At 36.6% G+C, this 26,964-nt stretch overlaps 1 protein-coding gene across 4 annotated transcripts in view; it reads left to right on the top strand.

Moving 5' to 3' along the window:
- The window catches only part of VPS13B (vacuolar protein sorting 13 homolog B), a 517,649-nt gene that overhangs the window by 33,626 nt on the left and 457,059 nt on the right, over window positions 1-26,964 (top strand). For all 4 annotated transcript variants that reach the window (XM_084803053.1, XM_084803052.1, XM_084803054.1 and 1 more), the window contains exons 7-16: window positions 5,122-5,296; window positions 7,214-7,479; window positions 12,644-12,739; window positions 13,103-13,225; window positions 13,676-13,813; window positions 14,908-14,995; window positions 15,757-15,948; window positions 18,375-18,544; window positions 20,742-20,936; window positions 22,138-22,262. In XM_084803053.1, coding sequence (XP_084659179.1) covers window positions 5,122-5,296; window positions 7,214-7,479; window positions 12,644-12,739; window positions 13,103-13,225; window positions 13,676-13,813; window positions 14,908-14,995; window positions 15,757-15,948; window positions 18,375-18,544; window positions 20,742-20,936; window positions 22,138-22,262 — 1,568 coding nt within the window. The remainder of the gene's footprint in view (window positions 1-5,121; window positions 5,297-7,213; window positions 7,480-12,643; window positions 12,740-13,102; window positions 13,226-13,675; window positions 13,814-14,907; window positions 14,996-15,756; window positions 15,949-18,374; window positions 18,545-20,741; window positions 20,937-22,137; window positions 22,263-26,964) is intronic.

The raw sequence follows: 26,964 nt of genomic DNA, 5'->3' as shown, positions 1-26,964 counted from the left end.
ACCCTCCCACCCCCACCCTATTACCCTCCCTTAGGACCATGCCTGAGGGCGATCTCCTCCCCCACTTTATGGTCGCAGGCTAACAAGTCTTATTGGGTAGTCTGCCTATTCTTTCTTTGAGTGCCACCAGGGCTCCCCACCAAGGAGAGGTCGACAAATATGGGACACCAGAGTTCATTAGTTTGTTGACATGCCTTTATTTTGTTTATTGCTTCTTGTGCATGGTGGTTATAATGAAAATAATCAAAGGAAAAAATGAACTCCATAAATCTATGTGCTACTTGCTTTTGTAAAAAGTCAAATGTATTGGTTTTTATATTTTTAACTTTGTGTGATGTGTTCTGGGAGAGATATTTTGGAGGCAATCTTTTATGCAACTACAAATGTCCTATTTAGCCTTGCTATCTATTATTAGTCTTTATTTAACTACTGAGGACATCTTTTAAAAAAAGTAGCACAAGGCCCCCAGATCACACCCCAGAACCATTCAGGAACTTCAGTACAGCAGCAGTCTGTATTTTAATCCTTACACTTTGACATGATGTGGCTGCTGCTCATTTGCCTTGAGCTGTTTTATAAAGCTTGATTTGATAACCAAACCCAATACATTAGTTTACCGGCTCAAAAATTTTGCAGTTGCTTTTGAAACTGGGTTTAACTCAGGCCGTGCTGGAGTTCGTTGTGTATCTTAGGCCAGTCCTGAATTTTCCTGTCCCAGCTTCCTGCATGCTGATCCACCATGAGCTACCATGCCAGGTCAAGTATTAGCCTTTGACCCATAGTTTCATTATATAAATAAAATTTTAGAGTAGTGGAGTTTCCCAGGATATGTGTTTTGATGCATTTAAGTATTTATTGTTCACTAAGGTATGATATCGTTTCATTGTATGTAAGCATAAATCTTGTTTTATTACCCACTAGTTTTCTGAACATTATCACTTTTTATTAATAAATCTGCATAAAATTAGATTTTCTTTATTTTTTAAAACATGTTTTAATAAAGCACACTTAAAAATATACAACATATCTTATTGAATCTTAGAAAACTGATTTCCAAGAACCTTGGAATTCTCAGCTTGAAGGGACCTTAGGGAACATCTTAATTCTCTGGAAGAGGAAACCAGGGCCTGATAAGCTATAAGGAAACCAATGTTGTGCAATAAGTTAATGGTGGCCCTGGACAAGCATGCTGCATGCCTGATTCCTGGTTTAGGCTTGTTCCAATTTCAAACAGGAGGCTACACTTATGCTTTTAGAATATTATGGACTATCTTTCTGAGAACATACCATAAATCTTTCATCATTAGATGGGAATTGTTATTTTCCATTTTATTGAAAAAAGTTTTTTTCCTCACATAGTATATCCCGATTACAGTTTCCCCTCTCTCTGCTCCTCCCAGTCCCCCCTGACTCCCCTCCCTTCAAGGTACGTTGCCCTCCTGCCTTTTCTGTCTTTTATTAGAAAACAGGCTTCCAAGAGATAATAATAAAATAAAAAAGATAAATCAAAATAATAGAATAAAACAAACAGAAGGAACAGAAACCAAGAAAAGGGACAAGAAACAGATATAGATGCAGAGACCCACTCGTTTGCACACTCAGGAATCTCATAAAACACTAAACTGGAAGTCATAATATATACCCGAAGGACTCGGGCGTTCCTTATGCATGCTGTCCTCGTCCCTCTGAGTTCATACGGTGCTGATCCTATTGATATAGAGGGCCTTATTTCACCCATGTTCTCTGTCTCCTCCAGCTCTTACTCTTTTTCCATCTCCTCCTCTGCAGGGAGCCCTGTGGGGAGAGAAGGATTTGATGGAGACATGTGTGTGGTTGAGTGTTTCAAGGTCTCTCACTCTGCGTAGTGTTTGGCTGTGGGCCTCTGATTTGTTCCATTGTTGCAGGAGGAGTTTTCTCTGATGATGGCTGAGCTAGACACTGCTCTATGAGTATAGCAGAATGTCTTTACGAGTCATTTTATTGCTACGTTCTTTTAGTAGAGCAGTAGTATTTGGTTTTCTTCTAGATCCCTGGGCTACCTAGTCTTGGGTTCCTGATCACCTTAGCAGTGTTGGGTATGGTTTTCTTTCGTGGAGTGAGCCTTAAGTCAAGTTAGATGGTGGTTGGTTACCCCCACAGACTTTGTGCCAACATTGCACTTAGCACATCTTCCAGGCAGATAGAGCAAAGGGATGGTAGCTGGCTTGGTGTTTCTGTTTTTTCTTTGGCAGCATTCAGAAGTACCTTCCTACACCAAAATACTGGAACTTAGGAGTGAAGGTTCTACCTAGGTACCAGTTTGACTTTTCCATGTTCTATAAGTTGTGTAGTTATTGTCTTCAGCAGTAGGGCCTTCCTTTATATTTATATATAAAATTTTGTTTTTCCTTGATAGGCATTAGTCATTTGTAGTTTATTTTTATTTTCTACTGTGTTCAGTCTACATTGGTTTATCTAAATTTGTTAGTCTTTCCTTCTATATCAGAATATATATAATATGTATTGAATATGTAATATACAATTCACAATGTGTGTGAATATACACACACATACAAAGCAAAGTGTTTATCTCTTTCGCAGGAAATAAACTTAATGTTTCTAAGCCTTGGAGTGGCTTTAAAACACACACAGACATGAAGTTTATGAAATAGAATCTTGATATATATTCTAGGCTGACCTTGTGATTCTTCTATAGTATTTTCTATTATATTCTTGATATTCTTATATTATCAAGCCTCGTCCAAAGCACATCTTGAAATCTTGTTCAGTAGTGCAAATTTAATTGTCCATTGTATGATTTCGTTGTTAGAGAAAAGTAAAAAACAAATTACTAGAAGGAAGGGTTATTATTGGCATGTTATTAACCTGTGTGTTTTAAAAATTAATTAAATGGTTTTTTATTTTGAAAAGCACCTTAGTGTAAAGAAGTTTGCTTATAAATGACTTTTGACTCTGCTGATTACCACATGTCAGATGCTGTCAAGTTATTCTCAATTGAAATCAATTTTTGACTTTTTTATTAGAATTATTATGATATAAAATTTGCCATTTTGGGTTAATTTGCCCATTGTTCTTGTTCTGGAAACCTTTGTTAAATAGATGTGGCTCTCCTTTCCAATCACTTAATATAGGTTTTCTTTAATTTATTACTCAGTTTTATTTTGTAATTTTATAGACTTTTTCATGGCTTAAGTGGCTTTTGAATCTATTTGTATTTTGTGGAGGCTGTTACAATTTTCTATATTATATATGAAATGTGTTTTAGAGATTATATCATGATAAATAGATCATATGGAAACAATTTATTTCATTTCCCCTCTACTTTTGGAGTTTACTCTGTATTTTTTTTTTAAGAATCAAGTTTCTATATTAATCTTTAGTCATATATGATTAATTCCTTAGAAAAGATTTCTATAACTTTTTAGTTGTAAATATTACAACCCTTATTAGTGGGTTTATATTTTTCTAAGGATTATACATCTGTTTGAAAAGAGAGGTTTAACTAGGATATTCCAGGGCATATATGCATTACTATTAAGGGAAGTATCCTTATTGTACTCTTGTTAGCCTTAAATATTTAAAAATATTTCCAACTTGTTAGGCAAGGAATGACAGTTTAACTGGCATTTATTTATTAGGATTATATAGAAAAATAGTGGGCATTGATTGTTGATATATTCATTCAGGCGTCTATTTTTCTTGTGAGGAAATCTTTATAAATTGGTTTTTAAATGATTCTTGATGTGTGTTAATGATAGATTTTCCTTTCCTATTGCTTGTTTTGCTAAGACCACTTTCCACTTCAAGGGTGTAGCAAGGTACTAGGTTGTGGGTGGCTACTATGATGTGGCTTTTTATCAGGCATTGGGGGTGAGGTTGGCAATAAGAAGCAGGAAACCAAAGATAGTCTAAAATAATGTGACAGATACAACTCAAGCAATGGTGTGGTGGCACATTTATACCTATAGTCCTAGCACTCTGTATACTAATGCAGGAGGATTACAAGTTTAAAGCTAGGTTTGATTGCATAACAGACCCAGTTTAACCATCCATCCATCTATCCATCCAACGAACCAACCTAGGTTTCTTTCCCATACAAATTTAACAACAAATTTATATTCTCCTTCTCCGCATATTTTCGAGGCCATTCATAGCTTATTCACCTTAGGTAGCTTTTAAGAAACCGTGATTGGATTTGATTTTTTTTCTCCCCTGGAGGGTTCTGTTATTCTGTTGCCTTAATTTCCATTAAGATGATGACTATGAAGTCTTTTTCATGTTTCATAGACACTCAAATGCCAGCTATTCACAATAAACCTCATAAGAGAACTTGATTCTAGACTTGATTTTAGTTACTCACAATAAACTTTCTAAGGGACTTGGTTTAATTATGATTTTTCCATATTTATGTAAAACCAGTAAACTGTTGCAGTTAAGCTGTGTTTGTATCCTGTAGTTGTCTCGTTCTAATTAAAGAGCACTTTGAATGTTATGTCCCACTTGGTAATAATCTTATTTTTTTCTTATAATTGATTCATGCTATAAATTTTATGTCATGTTTTAATCTCTTTAAAAATTGAAGAACTCCTTGAACATAAAGTTACTTGATTTTATGTATTTGACAATAACACTAATTATTTCCATGTTTACATATTTATAATGTGAGTCTCTTAGCCAGTTTTAACATGGTCTTAAGATGCATAAGGTTAGTAAAATTGAAAAGAGCGATTGAAATTTTACTAAAATGACATGATGAAGCTTATTCTTAGATTTGACTTTTTAAAAAAAGGGTGGACATATTCTTATATTCTTCAGTTATTTAGTTATATAACTTCTCTTCTAGAATAATCTAAAAATCTAGAAACCTTATATGTGTTTTGATTCTGTTTCCACAGTATTTGTCTTACTCTGACTTCCATCTAAAGTATATTCATCACAGTAAATATTTTTTAATTCCTAAAATTTTAGCTTAAATATTATTTATATTTTATTACTAGAAATGCTTGAGACATTGTTGCTTTTTACATTATATCTCAGTGTAGGACTTGAAATTTGTCTATTTACTTTAAAAGGTATCTTCTTTAAGCATCATTTTGATGCTTTTGTTTTTTCAAATTACAGATTCATACCTTAGTCGAGAGTTTGAAACTTTCTATCACCGATCAGCAGTTACCTATGTTTATCCGTATAATGCAGCTTGGGATTGCTCTTTACTATGGAGAGATAGGCAATTTTAAAGACGGTGAAGCAGAAGATCCTGCCTGTCTGAATAAAGATCCGTTAGGAAACATTACAGGTAAGTCTAACAGAAACTTTATTTAGGACTGTTGAGTTTCAGCACTTAACACTTTGAGATGTACAAGCCAAGGTCTGTCAGCAGCGGCAGGTCCAGTCGCTCCCTGTCCTCACAGTATGTGCCGAAGCCAACATGTCTTCAGTTGTCACCATTCTGATGATCGTGTTGTCATAGCTCATGGTTTTAATTTGCCTAATTTTGATGAGTAAAAATTTTGAGTTTTTCATAGGTTCTGATCTTTAGTAACTTATCTGTCCTTGTAAAAGGTATGTTAGATATAGCCCACTTTAGAGCTTTTTATGTTTTATTATGAATTTGTGTTTTTATATATTCTGGATTCAAACCATGTTTTGCGAGCTTTCTTTGTCAGCCTGTGACTTGCTTATTCATTTATAATTAAAACATTAGTGTGTGTGTGTTGTCCACGTGTTGGTGAGTGTGTGGAGAACTCTGCGCAGAACTCTTTTTTACATTCCCGTGGTTCCCAGGGACAGCGCTGAGGTGGTTAGGCTTGTAGGCCAAGTACCCTCTTCTGCTGGGTCATCTTGTCAGCTCAGCCTTCTCAAGTTTAGTAGATGGTTCATGAACAGAAGTTTTATGTTTGATAAAATTTAATCTACTGGTTTTTCATTAGTAACTGCTGCTTTCAGGGCTAAGGAGCTGATTTAGTGGTGAAAGCTTATGTCTACAAATGTGAGGATGGCAGGGTGGGTCCTCGGGACCCATACACATGCGAGCTGAGCGTGGCAACAGCTTGTAATTCCAGTCCTTGGGAGGCAGAGACGGGGTCTGTTTCAGCCAGCTCTGTAGCAACAGAGGAGCTTTCGTCAGTGAAAAAGGTGGAGAGCAATGGAGCAAGACTCCTGATGTATGTGGGCTTTCCTGTGTGTGTGGGCAAGTTTTGACCACCTTTCTTATTTCTTTCCTGATCCTCTACTTCCGAGAATTCCACTCATGCATTTTAGGTGACTTGCTTGCTAGAGCTCTTTTGAGCTTTCTTCATCTGTTAATGTTTGTTTTAAACCTTTCTTTCTATGTTTTATTTTATACAGTTTCTATTCCCAGAATAACTCAGCAGTTTTCTTCTGTGACTCATGTGCTTTTAGCTTCGTCTACCATATTTTTGTCTTTGAAAGTTCAGTTGGAGAGCCTAGTAATTCACACCTTATTGTGTCCTGTTTAAGCATGTTGGAACACGTGCCCTCTATATAGCTGTTTAGTGTCCTAGTGCTGCGACCTTTGTTACTTCTGGACCTGTTTCTGTCGTTTTGCTTTTCCCTTTATGTTTTTTGTTTCCTTAATACATTTTATTTATTCTTCTGAGATGAGAATCTTACTAGCTGCCAGATCTAGACTCAAATTGTTGGGCTCAAGCAGCCTTGCCTCAGCCTGTAAAGTAAGAAGGCTGTAGCGGGGTGACAGATGCACACCACTGTCTCTGCCTGCCTTCTAGACATGTACAGTTTATCCTGCTGCGTCCCAGACTCTTTGTGTTTTAACAAACAGTGACATTACTTAGATTCACTTGGGGCTTGCGTTAAGTCTGCTACATGGGAGCTGGGTAGCTGTCAGTTTAAGTTCCCCTGGATCTGCCACACTATTTTCCCATCTAAGGGGAACTGCTAAACTTGGGTTGAATTTTGCCTGTTATGGATATGGCTTAGAATTCATCCCAGGCAGTAAGATGGATTTTTGGAAGAGGGCATTATTCTTGTGTCCCGTTCTACAGTAGTCTGTCCTCACTGTCTAAAGCCATCGTGTGGAAACTCCTATATATATTTGATTGGGACGATAAATTCTCCCGGATATTTTAAGTGCTTAGTGCAAATATATTGAATTACAGAAGAAACTAATCATATAGTTCCATTTTTTTCCATTTAAATGTTCTTTACTTAATGAGTTTATTTCTGTTGTCAGGTACTGAAGATGAGACAAGAGTAGATATGCAATATCCTGCTCAGTACAAAGGCCAAGAGTTATATTCACAGGACTACGAGGAGCCTCAGGGATGGGTGTCGTGGGCCTGGTCGTTTGTTCCTGCCATTGTGAGTTACGATGATGGGGAGGAGGACTATCTCGGGAATGCCCCTGCATCAGCCATCCATCAGCAGAGAGCTCAGACGCTGAAGGATCCCATCGTGTCTGTAGGATTTTATTGCACAAAGGCAACTGTGACCTTTAAAGTAGGTTTCTTTTTCTTTTCTCCTGTTGCTAATATCTGTTAACTTTAATGTTTACATTTGGGCAGCATCGTAACTTAACCAGGGAGGGGCAGAGGGCTCAGCAGATAAAGGTAGAGCCTCATGGTTCTTCATAACATTGCGCGAGCCTTCCAACTGACTCTTCGAGGTTTGATTCTTGTCTTGTTAAAGTTGTCTCCATTTTTTCTTTCTTTTCTATGTCATGTATACTCCCCTGCCCTGGATTGTTGGCATATAAACCTGCTTTAATATTTCTAATGAAGTATGAATTGAAACAGAATGGCACATACGGGTCTAGAGATGTCCTGGTGATTAGGAGCTCCTCTTGCTCTTTCAGAGGAGCTCTTGGTTCCCAGCACATGTCAAGCTCCGGGAGACCTTCCTCTCGCTTCTGGCCTTTGTGGGTACTAAATTCATGAGCACAGAACTCCCATATAGACAGACATGTAATTAAAAATAAATCTTAAAAGGAATCTTGCCCGGGTGTGGTGGCGCATGTCTTTAATCTCAGCAGGTAGGAGGCAGAGGCAGGCAGATTGCTGTGAGTTCAAGGCCAGCCTGGTTTACAAAGTGAGTCTAGGACAGCTAAGGATACATAGAGAAACCCTGTCTTGAAAAACAAAACAAACAAACAAACAAACAAACAAAAAACAAAAAAAGCCTCACAGCTGTCTCATTCTACAACTTCCTTGTAATAAAATATTGACTCATTAATTATTTATATTGATTAAATGTGATATTTTCACACATGTGTCAGAAAATTATTGTTCCCTTCTCCCCCTTTTCAACCAGCCCTGCCACACGCTTCCTCAACCTTTTGTAATCACTGCTGTTGTTTTGAGTTCAACTTCTTTTTGGTTTCCACTTAGGAGTGTGAATATGCAGTACTGTTTTGGGCGTGTGTGTGTGTGTGTGTGTGTGTGTGTGTGTGTGTGTGTGTGTCCAGGATGTTTTATTTAATGTTTTCTAGTTTCATTCATTTTCTTGAAAATTTTATTCTGTATTACTGCGTAATACCACATTGTGTATATGCTTCACTTAAAAGTCATTTATTTGATGGTAGGTTTCTGGGCTGATTCTGTATCTTGGCTATTGTAAATAAACAGTGGCATAATACATATGGGTGTGGAAGTATATCTCTTCAGTACACTAATAAGCTCATGCTCTTTGAGTATTTGTCTTAAGTGGGCTACTGGATCGTGTACCGTGGTTGTATTTTTCATTTCCATGGTATCTCAATGCTGTTGTCCATTTGGCCATGTTATTTTGCATTCTTATCAGTAGCATCGTGAAGTTTTTTCCTCTACATCTTTGCCAACACTTATAATATATTTTTATATTTACTCGTTTTATTTAATTTTTGAGTGGTTTGCCTGCATGTGTTTATGTGCACTGTGTGTGTCTGATGCCAATTGAAATCAGAAGGCCCTGGACCCACTGGAACTAGAGTTAGAATAGCTGTGAGCCACCACATGGGTGCTGGGACCTGAATCCGTGTCCTCTGCGAGAGCAGCACATTTATTAACTGCTGAGCCATATCTTTGGCTCACATTTTCTTATTTTTAAAGGGCTCCATTTTTCTGTCTCCTCTCTTTGTTTAAAACAGTTCAATTTTGATTCTAAATCCTCTTCTATTTCTATCAGTATTCAACATATTTTACTATTTTATTAAAAATTAATGTAAAGTTTATATTTAAATATAGTGTATAACATGTATGATTATAGTGAATAAAAGGGAGCTTTCTTTTGTTTAAGTATAGTTATTAGTACTTTCGTACCCCTTAAATGTTCTTTGAGAATAATTTGCCTTTCCTTCTTTTAAAATATAACTCAGCTTGAATTTTGAGTTATTTGTTCCCTAGCTTTTTCTTCTTTTTTATTTTTATTATGTTTCTTTTATAAACATATACACTTATATTATTACACATGAGTAAAATAAACTACATACAGCAGGAAGAACCATGAGACAAACAGAAATTATGTAACTGTTAAATTCATAGTGATTTGACCATTTGTATTTGGCAAACTTGAAGGAAACATCTTTTTTATCTTGTTGTGTCTAAATTTCTGAATGGAGGTTAATGTCTATCATATCTTATCTCTGTTAAACATCTATCTTGATCTAAAAACATCTTAACCCCTAACCTACTAAGTTTAGTTGAAAGACTAAACTTTCTAATCTGTTACCATATACTTGCCACCTGTAAGCAGTTCTTAAGTTTTGCAACAAATACTTATTTATTTGACTCAGAGTCTCATATAGCCCAGGCTGGTCTCAAGGTTTTTATTTAATAGCCGAGAATGACCTTGGACTTCAATCCTGTTGCCTGTACCTCTTAAGTGCTAGGATTACCACCCACAGTTTTGCCCAGATTCAAATTTTATTAATGCCAGCCATGTTATTTTTGTCCTCACAAAAAAGTGGTCACTAACCTAGGTTGTTAGCACTTACATTGTAAGTATAAGCCAGTGAGATATGAAGTGTGTTTATTAATAAGTGTTAGGTAGAAAAAAAGAGGAAAGTAATAGTGGTGCATTAAAAAGGAGAGGATTCTGCCTTTAAAATTGGTTGACTGAGGAAGGTCGTCTTGTGAAGGAAGAATTTAAGCAAAGGTGTGTGAAAGAGAAAGCCTTGTGGATATATGAGAACGATCATTTCAGGACCAGCACGTGTGGATAGTGCAAGTGTTCAAGAGGCAGCTAGTTTAGAACAAAGTGAGCTGATATGGAAATAGTGTGAAGCCATCAGGGGTGGTGGGGTTTGCAGTTTGCAGCAGTGCAGCTGAAAACCACTTAGATCACTTTAAACTTGTCTTTATTTTGAGTGAGTTATGAAGTTTTTGAACAGAAAAATTAAATGATGTGAATTATCTTTTACGCTGGATCATTTTGATTTTTGGGTTGAATGGATGTGTGGATGCTGTGGAGGATCAGATTTGTCCCTCTCTCTTCACGGGGACCTCAGGAGCCGATGGCAATTAGCTGTCATTTGCACACCCCACACTTTACGTTTCCAGCAACACAACACTTGTTTTTTCTATGCTGTCCTACCTTTCCCATTGTTTTATATGTTGTTAAATTCAAGCATTACCCACTGAACTGCTCAGACTTTATGAGCCTTGTTTATAGTCTGCTGCATCAAGGTAGTCATCGTAATCCACATTCCTCACAAGCTCTCCACACACTGTGAGTGTTTAAACTTAGCACCTCAGGGTACATTTTTTTTTTTTAAACCCTAGAAGTGAGGAAAGTCAAAGACTTGTAATGAATTTTTGCCCATTCACTTTAAAAATTGAAATTATTGCATTACATTTTTCTTAATTTACTCATAAGAATAATTGTATTCCAAAGAATTAGTTTAGGCATTTATATGCGAAATGTCAATGGACCATTGGACAGTGTTTGTTATTAGTTAGTAATTATTTTTAAAAATGCAAAGCATTTGTGTTTCTCAAAGGTTTCTCTAAGGAAAGTCTGTTGACACGTAGGAGGAAAACATTGGAATTCAGGCTTCAGCTTGGACTTGAAGAATGTATGGATTTAATTTGTGGTTTATATTTTGGTCAGAAAATAAGGTCATGTTTCTATATTAGCATTTTGAACAGTTGATATTAGTTCAACAAAAATCATGCCAAATTAAACGTAGCATTTTGTAGTACTATTGAAGTTGTTCTTGTAATGTTTAAGTCCTTTTAATCAATTAATTGCTTTTTTTGTAGAGTAATTGTAGACAGCTGAAGGCTGATCGAGTTCTAAAAATTCAATTTTACCTAAATATTTTAGATTTTAGAATTATGTTTAAAAATAACAACTTTGAGAATGTCATTACTAGAAACATAAGAAAGTCTTATGCTATAAAAGAAAAACAATAGATTTATTAGAGTAAATGAGAACAACTAAGTTGGTTCTCAGTATAAAGTAGTTAGGCTTAAAATAAAACTTTCCAGTTCAATAACTTTTATTTGGCTTAAATTAAATTTTAAAAATGTGATCTTTGTCTTTGCATTTCAATTTGAAGGATATTATGTATCCACTTTGCAGGAATAACAGTACACCAAATCATTGCCAAACCCAAGAAGTACAGATTAATTAAAAAAATAACCCTTTCATACTGGGGAGGAATTTTACAGTTGCAGGAAAGTTGCAGCTTAGTGCAGAACTTTCCTCTTTCCCTGTCTTTCTGCATTTGCTACCAGTTGATGCTCTCAGGTGTGTCAGCCAGACCATTGAGCAAAGGCCCATGCAACGCTGACAAGTTGTAGGCGCTACTTAGCTCCTGCACCTTATTTTCTTGTTCCGTTGTGATCAGAGAAGTGCAGTTTAAGGTAAGGTGCACTCTGCTAGTCCCAGCACGGGGGCTCCAAAGGCAGGGGCTAGCTTCCAATTCCACGGCAACCTGGGGTGCACAGTGCGCTCTAGACCAGCCAAGGGAGACAATATCTCAAAAAACCCTGTCAACCAAACAAAAACAATCAAAAAGGGGAATTCATTTTAAGATTATATAATTTTGATACATAAAAATAATATACAAAAGCTTGAGGGAAACAAAAATGTTTTCGTTGTGTCACTGTCCACATTAGTGCATGTTTCCCAGCAGATGGAGGATGTTTGCTGCTGCAGAACTGCATATGTCTGTGTGGTACTGTAGTTTGATGGTGAACACCTGCAATCCTGTTTCCCCGTGGACCTGGAAAGTCTTGCTGAATCTATTTGTGCATCTCCTTAGCTATCTTTTCCTTTAAAGATCACGAGCAATCTGGGAAATGATAGGAATTAAACACTTGAAAATATGAAAAAAATAAAATGAATTAAAGCCACAGTATAGATGATACATTTTTGGTGGATTACTTGAACTATTTTATGAATGGGCCTGTGAATATATGTAGCTTACACTTCTTAAAATGCTACGACGGAGTTAAGAATGTGGTCTTTTTGTTTAGCCTAGTATGTTTGACCGCTCTGTAGTCCATGGATAATCTGTACCAGCTGTTTTTTCTTTTTTCTTTTTTTGCACCTGTTTTTCTGCTTACTAATTAAATTTCCTGAATCTTAAAATTGGCCTTATTTTCATGATTCATAATGAAAATGACAGGACATTGCTATTTATGTCTAGTTTTGATTTACTTAATATTTTTCTATTTCTTAGCTCACTGAAATGCAAGCTGAAAGTAGCTATTATAGCCCACAGAAAGTAAAATCCAAGGAAGTTTTGTGTTGGGAACAAGAAGGAACTACAATTGAGGTAACCTTTCAGCATTAAACCTGCTAACATGGGCTTTTGTTATAGCTGTATGTAAAATAGATGTATAGTCTTACAATCATGCTATCTTAGTGTTTTTGGTTGAATAATTATTCCCTTCATATGCAACATGAATTTGTTGAAGTCTGTGTGGGTGTGGGAGGCTTGATGTTCACAGAGTGCCCACTGTTGGTGTTCGAGGACACAGAGACAAGAAAGCTGTGTGTGTCACAGACTGTATCATTCTGAATGCATTTGAAAGGCAACAGTTCTAGCAAATGTTTTATGTAGAAAGTCTACAGGGAAAGCCTCTGGCACCTTTATTAACTACCAGTTCTTAGTTCTAATGTTCCTTTCCTCTCACAGGCACTTATGATGGGAGAGCCTTTCTTCGATTGTCAGATTGGATTTGTAGGCTGCAGAGCCATGTGTCTAAAAGGAATTATGGGTGTTAAAGATTTTGAGGAGCATATGAATAGAAGTGAAACTGTAAGTTGAGATCTGCCCCTTACTTGAGACAGACTGCAAAGATAATGATGTATAATAATAACCATGTAAGAGCTGCTTGGCTACACTCAGCTGTGCCTTCAGGAGGGTCTTTTCTGTTCCTTCCCCATTGCCCTTGCAAGAAATTATATATCTCAGGAGAGATGAGAAAGTTGATAGTATTCAACACTTGGACAGTTGCTGCAAATATATTCCATTCACAAATCTTCTTTGTTGTTTATTTATGGCAGTTGCTTGGAATTCCTCTTTTGTTTATTTAATATTTTTTGTAAAAATAAGCAATACACATGGGGATAGCCTTCCTTTCCTTTTTATGGGGCCTCAAGCTTTAGTGGTTTCTTTTGAGTTCTAAATGAGTTTAGTATAAAAAAAATTTCCTGTAATAGTCTAATGACTTTTCTTCCTGTTCGGTTTTATACATTAATTTTTCAGGAAGCCTGCTTCTTCATTTGTGGTGAAAATTTGAGTTCAAAAGGTTTGACATACCTTACAAATTCATTGTTTGATTACCGAAGCCCAGAAAACAATGGCACCCGTGCAGAGTTTATCTTGGATGCAGCTCACCATAAGGTCAGGGGATAGATGTTTGAGCTGAATTCTTGTTGTGGTTGGGGGAAGGCACTGTGTGAGCACTTGTGATTGCTGTTTTCTTCCCAGTCTCTTTTAAGCATTGATAGTTTGTTGAAACATTTGGAATGTTTTGGTCCAGTTTTTACACTGAGGAAAGTTATGGGATGTGCAGAAATGCTTAGCTTTTGTAGTATAACCAGAGTTATACTACAGTCTTTATATTTACACTTCACAACAGTTAATTAACAATGGAGGAAACACATAGAATTAATTATCTTTTAATTTTTGTTGTCTCTAAATTGTGAAATTGGTGAAAAGGAACAAACTTCACTTTCTGCTGCATGCATTTTAGCCATTTTTTCATTTTTTTCATGTAAGATGTATTAATATAGCTGAGCGTGGTGGTGCACTCCTTTAATCCCAACTCTCAGGAGGCAGAGGGAGGTGGATCTCTGTGAGTTTGAGGCCAGTTTGGTCTACAGAGCGAGTCCAGGACAGCCAGGACTGTTATATACAGAAACCCTGTCTCAACCCCCACTCCAAAGATGTATTAATATGCTTCTAGAATATTAGTGGATTTTAAGATGAATAAATGTAAAAGTTACCTTTTATTCATATAATACAAATTTATAATTTATATTTTAATTTTTTCATTGAGATTGACTTTCATAGTTAAACTAAAAATAAAGTGATGTTTCCTGCTGTGATGAGCACACGTTTCAGTCTATGTTTGAAATGTTTCTTGTCAGCATATTGAATTAATTATGGACTCACTCTGTTTGAGAGGGTGCATTATTAGACCATGTGTGGCAGTGCTAAAGCTCTAGAGTGTGAACTACCCACTCCATTCAAGCTGTTCATTGACTAGGCATTATTAATACCGTGTTCAAAATGTCTGCTACAAGTATGGCTGGCCTCTGGTGAGGTCAGCATTAGGGGAACAGTACTTAGGAGTGAATTCTTTGGATGACTTCTCTTGTTTTGCTTTGGCAATCCTTTGAGTTGATGCAGTCCTCATAGTGCTGTGAATCAGATGTATTGTGTTTTACCACTTTCTTCTATCCAATGTTCTGTTTCTATTTTCTTGTTGGCAGGAGACATACACTGAAATAGCTGGTATGCAAAGGTTTGGTGCTTTTTACATGGATTATCTGTATACAATGGAGCACAGCAGTGGTAAAGGTATTGGCTTCTTTTGGCTTTGTATTTACCTTTTCTTAAGCAGCAGGAAATAAAGATATCTTCAGAGTTAGTGGGCCCTTGCCAGGGTATGTTCTGTTATCTTACATTTGTCTTCAGGTATTTTGTGTGTGGGGGGGAATGTTAATTTTAGAGTTGTAATAGAATTTTAGTGTTGAGATAGAGCTATAGAGTTGTAATTGAATATTCTAATAGATTCTGGCATTTTAAATGTTTCTTGTGTAGCTGTTTGAAAATACATTTAAAATATCTAACTAATATTAATATTCATACATATTACATATAAAATTGTATATAAAATTTCATTTTACACTAGCATTTCAGAAAATATAAGCACTTCCTTTATGTACAAAATACATATCAAAGGCAATATTGATAGTTTTATTAAATGGTTTGTTATGAACAAAAAAAATAGAAATAAATTGTTTCAGTTCACATAGTCATTTGAGTAAGTGCTAATTATGAAACATGTTAGGAGCAGTAGTATAAATATGGAGCTAGGAGAGGCACAGGTTAGAAAATGACAGCTTGTTTGAAGGATTGACGACGTCGGAATTGGTCTTGAAGGCCAGGTCTTTCTGTAAAGAGAGAGGAGCCTATGAGTAGATCTTGCTTTTCTTTCTTGCATTGTTTTTGTAAGTGTAGTTTTCGATAGTCAGAACTAAATACTGCATTTATGTAAATACTGCATTTTTATGTCTAATTGAAGCTTATAATACTAGTATAAAATTTACTTCTTCCAGGCGCAGCAAATCAGCAAGACTTTTCTTCAGGAAAAAATGAGGATTTGGGAATAGTGCAAGAAAAGTCTACCAAGAGCCTTGTTGTAGGCCCTCTGGATGTCCGCCTGGACAGCAGTGCCGTGCATCGGGTGCTGAAGATGATGGTCTGTGCCCTGGAGCACGAGTATGAACCGTACAGCAGGCTAAAGCCAGGTCTGATTCGGCTGAGTTCTTAGTTGCCAAGATACTCCACTGGTTGTGTGGAATATCTATTCCCTGTGTTGTTTACTCTCTCTCTGTTATATTTTGCCTGTTAGTGTGGACTTTCATGTGTGCATGTCAAATTAGAGACTAAACTTGTTTGTGGAAATGTTAAAAGTGAAATTTGGAAGTTTTTGGCATAAGAACTTGATATGTCATATTTGTCAGGGTTTCATTGTCAGGCTTTTTAATAGTCTTTTTAGTACATATTTGTGAACTATGACCTGAACATGCACATTCAGCATTCAAGAAAACTTAGGAACTACTGATAAAAAATAGTTTGCTGTACATGAACACACTATGAAGATAGTGATTATATGTTTAGAAAATAAATTACTTTTACTGAAACGAAATAACTCTACAGAGGAAGAAAATATTATAGTGAGAGTACATGGGATGCTGGTTAAGAACTCACCAATGGAGTCGCAGTACACTAGTACACTTGAACATCAAGTGAGGGCTTTTATTTTTTTTCATCTAACTTTTTATGGGTATGCGTGTGTGTTTGAATGAATGTATGTAATGTGTTTACAGGTACCCACAGGCATCAGGAGAGGTTAGGTCCACTGGAACTAGATTTACAGGAATTGTGGGCCTTCTGATGGGTGTTGGGAACCAAATTTTGCTACTCTGGAAGTGCAGGAAATGTTTTTAACTGCTGAGCCATATAACTTCTGAGAGTGCTTTGAGTTTTTGAATGCTTCTTCCTTCCTTCCTTCCATCCATCCATCCATCCATCATCTATTTATTTATTTTTGAATTAATTATTTAAAATAATTAATTTTTGATTTAATAATTTTGAATTATTTTAAAATAAGGTCTCATTATGTAGCTTTAGATAGCATTAGACTTGCTGTGTAGCTCAGACTGGCCTAGAACTCATAGAGATCTATCTGCCTATGCTTCCTGGAGTGCTGGGATTAAAGGCATGCACTACCAACCTTGGCTTGAATTCTTATAAATGGAATCATACAGCATTTGCTTTCCTTTCGTATTCTGATATATGCTCTTTTGTGAGATATATTTTCTTACTGCTGGATAGGGTTCTTTTATGTGGATACAATTTACTTGTCCATTTTACTTTCAATGATCATTTGATTAGTTACTAGTTCTTTTGGTGTTTTCATAGCGAGCAGTAGCTAAATGATTATGCATTTTCACTGTCAGTAGATGCTTCCAAACTGCATTTGTGAATGGCTGAACCATTTTACTTGTATAAACCGTTGCTTTTCATCAGATTATAATCTGCTACCAGATGTTTATGGAGCACAGGCAGAAATGATTTTATATATTAAACAGTTATAGAATTTCATTTTATACATATTAAAGCTATATGAAATTTAAATGTGAATGTCTCTAATGTATATGTGTGCTTTGAACCCAAGGCCTCAGACATGCTAGGCAACTGCTTAGATCCACCAAGGCCCCTGAATACAGATTTGCTGGCGCTCCTGTGGCTTTTCTTTGTCTGTGGCTGTCTTTGTGCCACAATGGTAGATCCGAGTAACTGTTACAGACTGAAGGATCTGGCTCACAAAACCCACTATTTATTTACAGTATGACTATAGAAAGAGTTTTCTGACTTCCCCCCAGATACCTTTCAAAATTTAGTAATTTTCATCTTTAAAATTTAACCATTCTAGTGGGTATGCAATTCTATTATTTTGCCACTTCATTTGCAGTTATATGACACCTAATAATATTGTCTAGCTTTTTATATAATGTTTGGCTGTTTGGGTATGTTGGGTAAATTACTAGGGCTCCATTTCACTTAATTAATGTTAGGAGGTTTTAAATTTTTAACAATTATCCATTTTGGTGGCTGGATAGATGCTCCGAGTTAAGAGCATTTGTTGTTGCATAGAACTCAGGTTCTATTCCCAGTCCCCAGCTTGCAGCTCACAGCCACCTGGAACACCAGTTCTAGGGGCTCTGACAACCTCTTCTGCTCTCTTGGGCACCAGGCCCATATGTGGTACACAGACATACTTGGAGGCAAAACACTCATACATAAAATAAATCCAAAAGAAAGCCTATCTTTGTTGGGATCTCTGTCTCCATCTTTGTATCTGTTTGTGGCCAATAGTTTTCTCTAGTTTGTATCTTGTCTTTATATATTTAATTTTAATATCTAGAAATTGATATTCTTTTAAAGGAATAAATTGGCAATTCTTGAAAAGATGTATTAAAACAAAACATTTAATTCCTATACAGGAAAGATTTATACATTTATATTATCCAGAAATTTTACATATTTTATGACTGTTTCATTGTTGAAGAATTGACCTTAAAATTTGAGGAACTGATTAACTCAGTTTTTTTAGTTGTTTAAGAAAATTAACTTATTTAAAATATTCTTCATTGGACTTTCATTTTAGAAAGTAAGGATGAAAAGGAAACAATACTGAATCCCGAGGAAGTGGCTTCTTTGGAGGAATATATTCCTACACGGCATACAAGTGTTACTCTGCTCAAATGTACTTGCACAATTTTCATGGCAGAATTCAATTTGCTTGACCGTTTGCTTCCTGTCATCAAGGGAGGAAAGGTATATTTTTTTTGCTGAGTAACATGTTTTCAGTGGTGCATGTATAATTTGGGTTATTAAATTAAAGTGTATCTGTTTATGCATTTCCCCTGTTGGAGTAAACTCAATGTAACTATAGTTCCTGATTTTCAGAAGGTAATATTAAGTAAATATTTTTAATAAGCTAAGCTAAGGCAATATAAAGAAATATTGAAGCATATGGCTTATGGAAGTGAGGTCATCTGCTGCTGTATTACCTCAGGTAGCTGCTTTATTATCTTTAAGTCTTATTTTCAAGCAGTTATATATTTAGGGATTAAGAAATCAAAAGCTCTGCTGAGTGAGCTTTATTTCTTTCTAGAAAAATACACATTTATTTTTTCTCCTATGGCTGTCTCTTTCTCTCTGTGTATTTGTGTGTGTCTCCTTTCTATGCCTTCTATGCCATAGCACACTTTTGGAGGCAGAGACCAACCTGTAGGAGTTGCTTCTCTCTTTCCAGCACATGGGTCCCAGGGATTGACTGACCTTTCTTGTCTTTATGTTTAGAGGCAAGTGCCTTTACACGCTGAGTCATCCCATCTGCCTTTTATTTCTTTTCTTTTTTTTTCAATTTAAGATTTTAATGTATTTTTTTGGCATATACATTTATATTATTACACTTAAGTAGAAAAATTCATACAGCAAGAACTACAAAACAATCAGGGATCATATTAATGTTACATTCAAGATGTTTTGGCTAATTGCATTTGGCAACCTTGTAGAAAATGTATTTCCTGTTTTTTTTAAAAATATTTATTTATTTACTATGTATAGTATATGGTATTCTGCCTCCATGTGCACCTGTATAACAGAAGAGTATGCAGATCTCAGTATAGATGGTTGTGAGCCACCATGTGGTTGCTGGGAGTTGAACTCAGGACCTTTGGAAGAACAAGACAGTTCTCTTACCCTCTGAGCCATCTCCCCAGCCCCTCTTTCCTATATCTTATTGAGTCTAAAATTGTGAATGAGAATCAATATCTATCATATCTCCTCATTGCCAACTGCCCTTTATCTTTTAATTATACAACGAAGGCAAAATCAATATGGTTGTCAACTTCTGTCCCTCATGACAGCACTTCAGTCAAAGAACCAAGTGACTTACATCATGTGTGACAGAGCATGCATTTGTCCTATGCTGCAGCTAAGATTTGTTGTGGGTCCCCCACTGTTCTCTAGGGGTGGTATTTAGAAAGTTTGAATGTCTTCCCTGAATGAGAGAAGCCAATGATCTAAACACATCATGTTGTTCCTATTCGGAACCAGAACTGGGCTGGTTTAGTACCAGTACACTTGTTGGTTCTGCTGATATGTCACCCTTATGATGACTCAAAGAAAAGCAGCGTGTGCTTGGTGCTTACTTGACAGAGTTTGATTCTAACTGTTGATACCAACATCATGTTTGTAGTGAATTTCTGCTCTGCTCATTCAGTGCTGTTCTCTGAGACTAAGGATTTACATTGTACAAGGGCACCTTAGGGTTAGCTAACATTAAATGGAATTTCATGATTTGAGCCACTTTCTCAGTAAAATTTAAAGACAGTTCCCACGAATGTTTAGCACCGTGGGAACTCTGTGTGCTTCTATCCTATGAAGTTCAAAAAGAGAGAGGTGGGGTGACTGGAGGGAGGACGTTGGCGTCCTCCAGTGGTGGTGTCTTGCCTGCAAAGGGCGCAGCCTTCCGGAGTTGTTCAGATGGGCAGGTGCTACCCTGACTCGCTCACTGTCCTTCACACCTCGGATCCCTGTGGGCTTCATTGTATAGTTTTTTCCCCCACAGGAATCCAAAGTAAAGTTATTTAGAAAGCAAAACAAAGCAATAACTGAATTGAAAGTAGTTTCACAATTACTGATGATGAAAAAAATTCAGTCAGTCAATATTAGCCACATTGTTTCTCTGCAATGTTACTGGCTTTTTGATTAGAGAAACAGCTTGTAACATAGATTGTCTCAAAACAAAGAGAGTTTTTACCCAAAATGCATTCTTTAAAAGCCGAGGCATACTTAGAGTGTCTGGAAGACATTTATATTTTGTTGTTTCCTGGGAGTTCTAACAGAGGCATTCCTAGCTAGGTTTCTCACTGTGAGGCATGAAGGTCTGGAATTTGTTGAGCGGGATCGAGGTTGATCAGTCATTGTTCTGCTAAAATGTAAAGTTAATACCATTACTTTCCAGAACTCAAGTAACTTCACGAATGCCCCAAACTTCCAGCCACTTCGACCTTTGCCATCCATTCAGATATTGGTGGATAAAATTAACTTGGAACATTCCGTCCCAATGTACGCTGACCAGTTGGTGCATGTGGTCAGCAGCCTTGCTCAGCCTTCTGAGAATCTGCTTCATTACTGCTATGTCCACTGTTACCTTAAGGTATGGGAGGAGAATTTTCCTGTTCGCTAGTATCTCTTCACTTAGGAACATTAAATGAATTTCTTTGTGTTTAAGGTTGTAATTTTGGAGAATCAATATTTCATAAGGTAAAATTTAAGTAAGATTTAGTTAGTTACTACTGCATAATTAAAATGCTGGCATTTTAAACTTTCTCTTTGATTCTTAGAAATTGGTAGCTTTATGTTTGGCAATTTTGATTTTATAGTTTTGAAGATTTAAAAATACCACCATGATGAGTTTTATAATATTTAAAAGAAATATTAATGTAGGCATAGTGTTTCATAAGGAGGCCTTAACATACTTATTGGACTCACATCAATTTCTTGATATAAAGGCACTGTTTTATTTGTTTTGGTGAGTCTGTGTGCAGGCATGCGTGGGCCTATGCACGTGGGTACCCACACTTGTCCATGTGGCTGCGAGGCTGGGGTTGACACCAGGTGTCTGCTATCACTCGCCATGTGATTTCTTGATGGTGGATCTCTGCTGTACTTGGAGCTCATGGATTGGCTGACCAGTGAGCTCCGGGCTAAGGTTACAGGCATGTGTGGCTGGCTTTTAAACATGAGTGCTAGAGACCACACTCATATCTTCCCGCCTGTGAAGATATCTTCCTTGTCTTTCCACCCAAACTTAAAAAAATACATTTTAAAAAGAGTTATAGGGCAGTGAGATGGCCCAGTGGGTAAAGGTGCTTGCTACCAAGCTTACCATGTGTATGGGCGCAGGTGGTGGTGAGAGGGCAGCTTGTGAGAAATACTTCCACTAGGTGGGCTTTAGATAGTGAACTCAGCTCCTTAGGCTTGGCAGCAAGCACTTTACTCTGGTAAGTCATCTCAAGTAGCCTAGTTTCATCCCAAAAAGAGCACCGGACTTGATAAGAAAGATGAAAGTCCTTCCCAGATAGAGCCCTACTCTCAGTGATATATTGGTGCTTAAAATCCTTAGTTATATGTTTATAATGTAAAAAGATATAACATTAAATAATAGTTGTACATCACTTCAGATTAATTTTAACTTTAAAGTATTGAAGCTAACTGATGTCAAACCAGCTCAAACAGAAAAACATGTTTCCTAGGAGCTTCATTTGGGAAGTGGAACAAGTGTGGCAGCACGTGTGTCGTGCAGCTGGTCCTGACCTCTTGCCCACTCCACTCTGAGTGCTCTCGTGTTGTTTCAGGTGTTTGGTTTTCAAGCAGGACTGACGTGTTTGGATCATGGTGGGTCTTACTTCTTCCCTGCACCAATTATTCCCTCTTTCAGCACTGCCCTTTATGGGAAACTTCTCGAACTCCCTTCTCTCTGGTAAGTAATTACTTGTTAAACTGGTTTATGTTCATTTTTTTATTTTAAAAATTCTGGTTGGAAAAGAGTTTTTTAAAATGCCTATCTTATAGCCATGTGTTAGCTTTATACAAAATCTTAAATTGAAGTTGCATTCTTATTAAATTTCTTATTGAATGAGAACCTCTGTTTTTAAAAACTTAAAAAATTAAAGCATTATTGCTATTTATTTTGTGTGTGTACATGTGGTGTGTATGTTTGTGCATTCATGTGCCATGGTACCTGTTTGGAAGTCAGGGGACACCTGTGGTATGACTTCCCTCCTATTATGTGGGACTGGGGATTGAATTCAGATCTTTGAATTGCTGATAAGCACTTTTATCTGCTGAGCTCCTGTGCCAGTTCCCTGCTTTCAGTGTCTTAGTTTCCAGGGTCTTTTGTAGCAGGCGGACTGTTGATGGGCAGTAACTTCCTGCTGCCTTTGAGTGCACCAGGGGCTACATGCTGGGTAACCTTTCTGTCCTGGGAGCTACACAGGTTTGTGGAAGAAGTGCAGTGCATGGGGTTTGTCTCGTAGATAATTCCACACTTCTTCAGCTTCGCTGTAAATACACCCAGCCATGCTTGTAACTTCATCTTGCAAGAATTTTCACCCCCATCATTTTTATTAAGGATTGTTTACTCTGTGTGAAGGCTGTATTTCCCTAAATTCTAAGAAATTTTTACAAAGAAAGATAATATTTTTATATTGTATTTTTAGTTAAAAGTAAATGTTTTTTAATGTTATAGAATTGTTTAAACAGATATATGCTTATGTGAAATTATCTTATAGTGAAATATTTTTATATTTACAACATGTATTTCAATGTATTCAATTAGCAATCTTCTACTTATATGATATTCTTGTTTTCAGTCTTTTCATTTAAAGTAGACTTTCATTTAAAGTAACTTCCAGAAAAACAGATATGGGTATTTTTTTTTTAAATACTGTGTTCCTTTAATAATGTACAATTTGAAAGTAAAATTGGTAAGGTGATTGTTCACCTTTTCAAGAAATTTGCCCATTAATCCAAAGTTTATTTTTTAAAAAAGCATAATATAATTAGCTCTTGAATAAATTCTGTGAAATAAAGCCATTTTAAAGTTTCTCTTATTGTTTCTTGGGTATATTTCTCTTAGTAAATATCATTTTCCTCATATGTCACTTGTTATGCTATATACAAATCGATTTAACTTTATATACATGGTATATTTCATTTGTACTAATACATTTTATATTCTGATCTGTTAAGAAGTATGGGCCAGGCATAGTAGCACTCTAGAGGCAAAGGTAGCTTGGTCTACATAGTGAGATCTGTCCAGCCAGAGTGACACAGTGAATGTGAGACCTTGCCTCAGTGAAAACGAAACAAAACTAAACAGGATTACAGATTTTTTTTTTTTTTTAGTTCAAATGTTCGTATCAGTTTTACTAAGTGCTTCAGAAAACTGTTATCTCAATTAGGTTATCTTATTTATTCTAAAAAAAAAAATCACAACAAAATATTTAGCTTGTCAGTGAGAAAACTTTCTTGTAGACGTTTTCTGAATAGACATGAACAGGCACCTCACTGTTCCAGAAGCTTAGCAGCCCAGTATCTGACTCTCCAAATCTTGCCACTTTTGTCTTTGAGTGACTCTTTCATTTGCTTTGTCCTTTAAAAAACCCATCTTGATTTCTTTAACATTTGAGGAACACATTTTATATTTTGGTGTCTTGTTACTTTTCTTGTTGCTGAACTAATGAGAAGCAACTTAAGTAGGGAAGGGTTTATTTTAGTTCTTGCTTTGAGGCTATGTCATCCATCATGTTGGGGACAGCATGGAGCCTGGAGCAGAAGAGTGCCAACCACATCATAGCCAGTCAGGAAGCAGAGCTGGAGGAGAAGCTTCCGGGCCCTCCCCAGTGAGCAGCTTCTTCCAGCACAGCTCCGCCTTCTGAAAGTTGGCCACCTTTCCAAACTGCACTACTGGCAGGAAAGCAGGTGTCCAAACACGTGAATACCCAAGGGACCTGTTAACACTCAGACCACAACGTGGCCTGAGTTATTAGATCTACCATCACCTCTCCTACCTCCAGGGTCACATCCTACCTGGGCAGCAGCGGTCTTAGAGCTCCTAGTGGTCCTGACATCCCGAGTGAATCAAACTCACTCTTAACTCTCCTCTGAGCACACTCCTGCTTGGCCTCATGAACTGGGCAGCAAACATTTTCTCTCCCACATCCTGTTCTCTCAGAAATGCTTGTCCTTTTTCTGGAGGCCTTCTAGGCCTTGATATAGTTGAGGAGCTCAGCCCGCAATAGCAATATGGACAAGCCAGTCAGAGGCTGGTTAACTTGATACTGCCTCAGGCTGTGAGGCCTTTGTTTAATGGAGGAATGAATGGAGTAATACTTACTCCATTTACACCATCTTGCATAGTCCCACAAGCCAGGTGTGAGCGACTCTTTCCCGATTCAAGCAGTCCAGTTACCAAGCATTCTCTGATTACCAGTTTCCTGTACTAGGACATTATTGAGGCCCCATCTACTAGCTAAATTATGGGTTTTCCTGTCCTTATTAATAGCTGTTGGAAATGAGGGCTGTCTTCTTTCTCTGTTACCATGTTTTCCTTTCTTCCTTGTTTGCTTCTCACTGTGAATTCCAAGGTTTTGTACCCCAGCAGATGCTCTGTACTACCCCCTTAATGTGTGCTCTCTTTCCCTCACATTTTGCCAGCTGTGAAACAGCACGCCAACGTAGCTATCTCATCCCCTTTTCCACACTCTCCTGCCAAACCAGAGGCTGATGTGGAGAGTGGCGTCTTCATGTCTTTTCCCTTTTGTATTTTACCTGTACCTAGACAGATTCTTTGTGGGCAGACAGCTTGACCTCATTTTCATGTCTTAGTGTTTGCAGCAAAGGCCACTCAATAGCCATCGCAGCGTTTTTATGGTGTTGTCCCATGCATGTTACTTTGAGGACTGCTGTATTTTCTTTTCTTAGTTCATCAGCTGTTTCGGAGGTGTCTTCTACTCATGAGGAAGATGCTGTTTGTGGTTATTTGAATAAGGAAGGCTTCCATAGGCTCATATATGTGAATATTTAGTCATCAGGGAGTGACACAATACTTTTGAACTTAATATTTTTGAACACATTCAAATACAAAAATGATATTTATTTGCTTGGTTTTTGCAGTTTTGCAAATAAGTCCACTCTCTATAATTTGTAAGATATTTTTCTGTTTTTTACAAAGACATGTTGCTTTGAAGTATTTGTTTATACTATTTTTCTCCATAAGTACTAAATTTCTTTAGTTCCTTTCTTGAAAATAATAATTAAAAAACCCTGATACTGTAGTTGGAAGTCAGTACACCAATAAATAAAACAAACCACACAGTTGATGAATTAAATCCAAATGAGCACCAAGGCTGAGAGTTCCACTGGGACTCTGTGTAGATTATTGCAGTGCAACACCACACTGGTTATGTGTCAGCAGTCACTTCTGTTCCCACTGTTTTCTCGTTTTCAAATCACACAATGTGTACATGATGCTTTGTGTGTAATCCACTTAATAGCAAAAAGAACATTCTTAATCTAGACCATGGTTTTCAAAACATAGTTTATAACTTATTAGAAACATTTTGAGTATGTTTTGAGCTAGCAATTAGAGTTTATATAAGTGAGAAAAGTAGTTGGTACTTTTTACATCACATTATTTCTAGATTGAAGTGTGAATTCTGTATGAAGCTTTAATTAGGTAAGTAAATATTTAAAAAATATGTGACTAAATAACATTAAAAATTCATTCTTTCACCTTAAATTTATTTTTTTGAATTTTGGGCTATTTCATTTTTTATTTTGTATTTCATGGTTTTGAAACATAAACTTTAAAAATCTCTTTTTTTCTGCTCAGTAGTTTGTATCAGTATAATATTTAGTTCTCTTTTGTTAGAAAAAAGCTGAAGTATGTCGGGCGTGATAGAAGGATCAGCAGCCAATAATATTTGGTAGAAATCTTGATCAATTAGTTTAAATTTGTAGTTATCTGTTTCTAAATTATGAAGGTATTTCTTGTTCATTAAAGAGTGGCTAGTGGATAATGTGGCAGCATACTCTTTTTGCTAATATCAATTTTAATCTTCAGTTCCCCATGTTTTGTTCCTTTTTTATTATCATTTTCTGTGAGAGTGATGCAGTTCTCTTACCCTGTCTTCAAGCCCCAATCTTCTGTTTTGCACTTGATCTATTCTGTTGGTGAGGCTTTCCATTGAATTTTTTATTTGACTTAGTAAATCTTTCAGTTCAAGTTTTATTTCAGCTTGAATTTTCTATAGGAATTGTTTCTTCTTTTTTTCCTTCATCTCCTTTTGTTCCCCTTCCTTCCTTCCTTCCTTCCTTCCTTCCTTCCTTCCTTCCTTCCTGTTTTCTCTCTCTCTCTCTCTCTCTTTCTTTCTAAGAACTTGCTCTTTAAACCAGACTGGCCTCAAACTCACAGAGATTTGCCTAACTCTTCTTCCCCAGTGCTTGGATTAGGGTTGTGCCACCCACCCATCTATTTTTTTAAATTCAATTCTATTTTTTTTATAACTTTAATTCTTTTTCTTATTTCATTCAACTATATTTTCACAATCTTTATACTGGTATTTTTTTATATCCTCTTTGAGTTTCTTGAACATATTTAAGATTGCTAATTTGAAGTT

The sequence above is a fragment of the Acomys minous genome (assembly GCF_964271855.1).
Source record: "Acomys minous genome assembly, chromosome: 12".
NCBI classification, from domain to species: domain Eukaryota; kingdom Metazoa; phylum Chordata; class Mammalia; order Rodentia; family Muridae; genus Acomys; species Acomys minous.
Note: the sequence above shows the minus strand (reverse complement) of the source record. Positions and strands in the feature narration are given on the sequence as shown.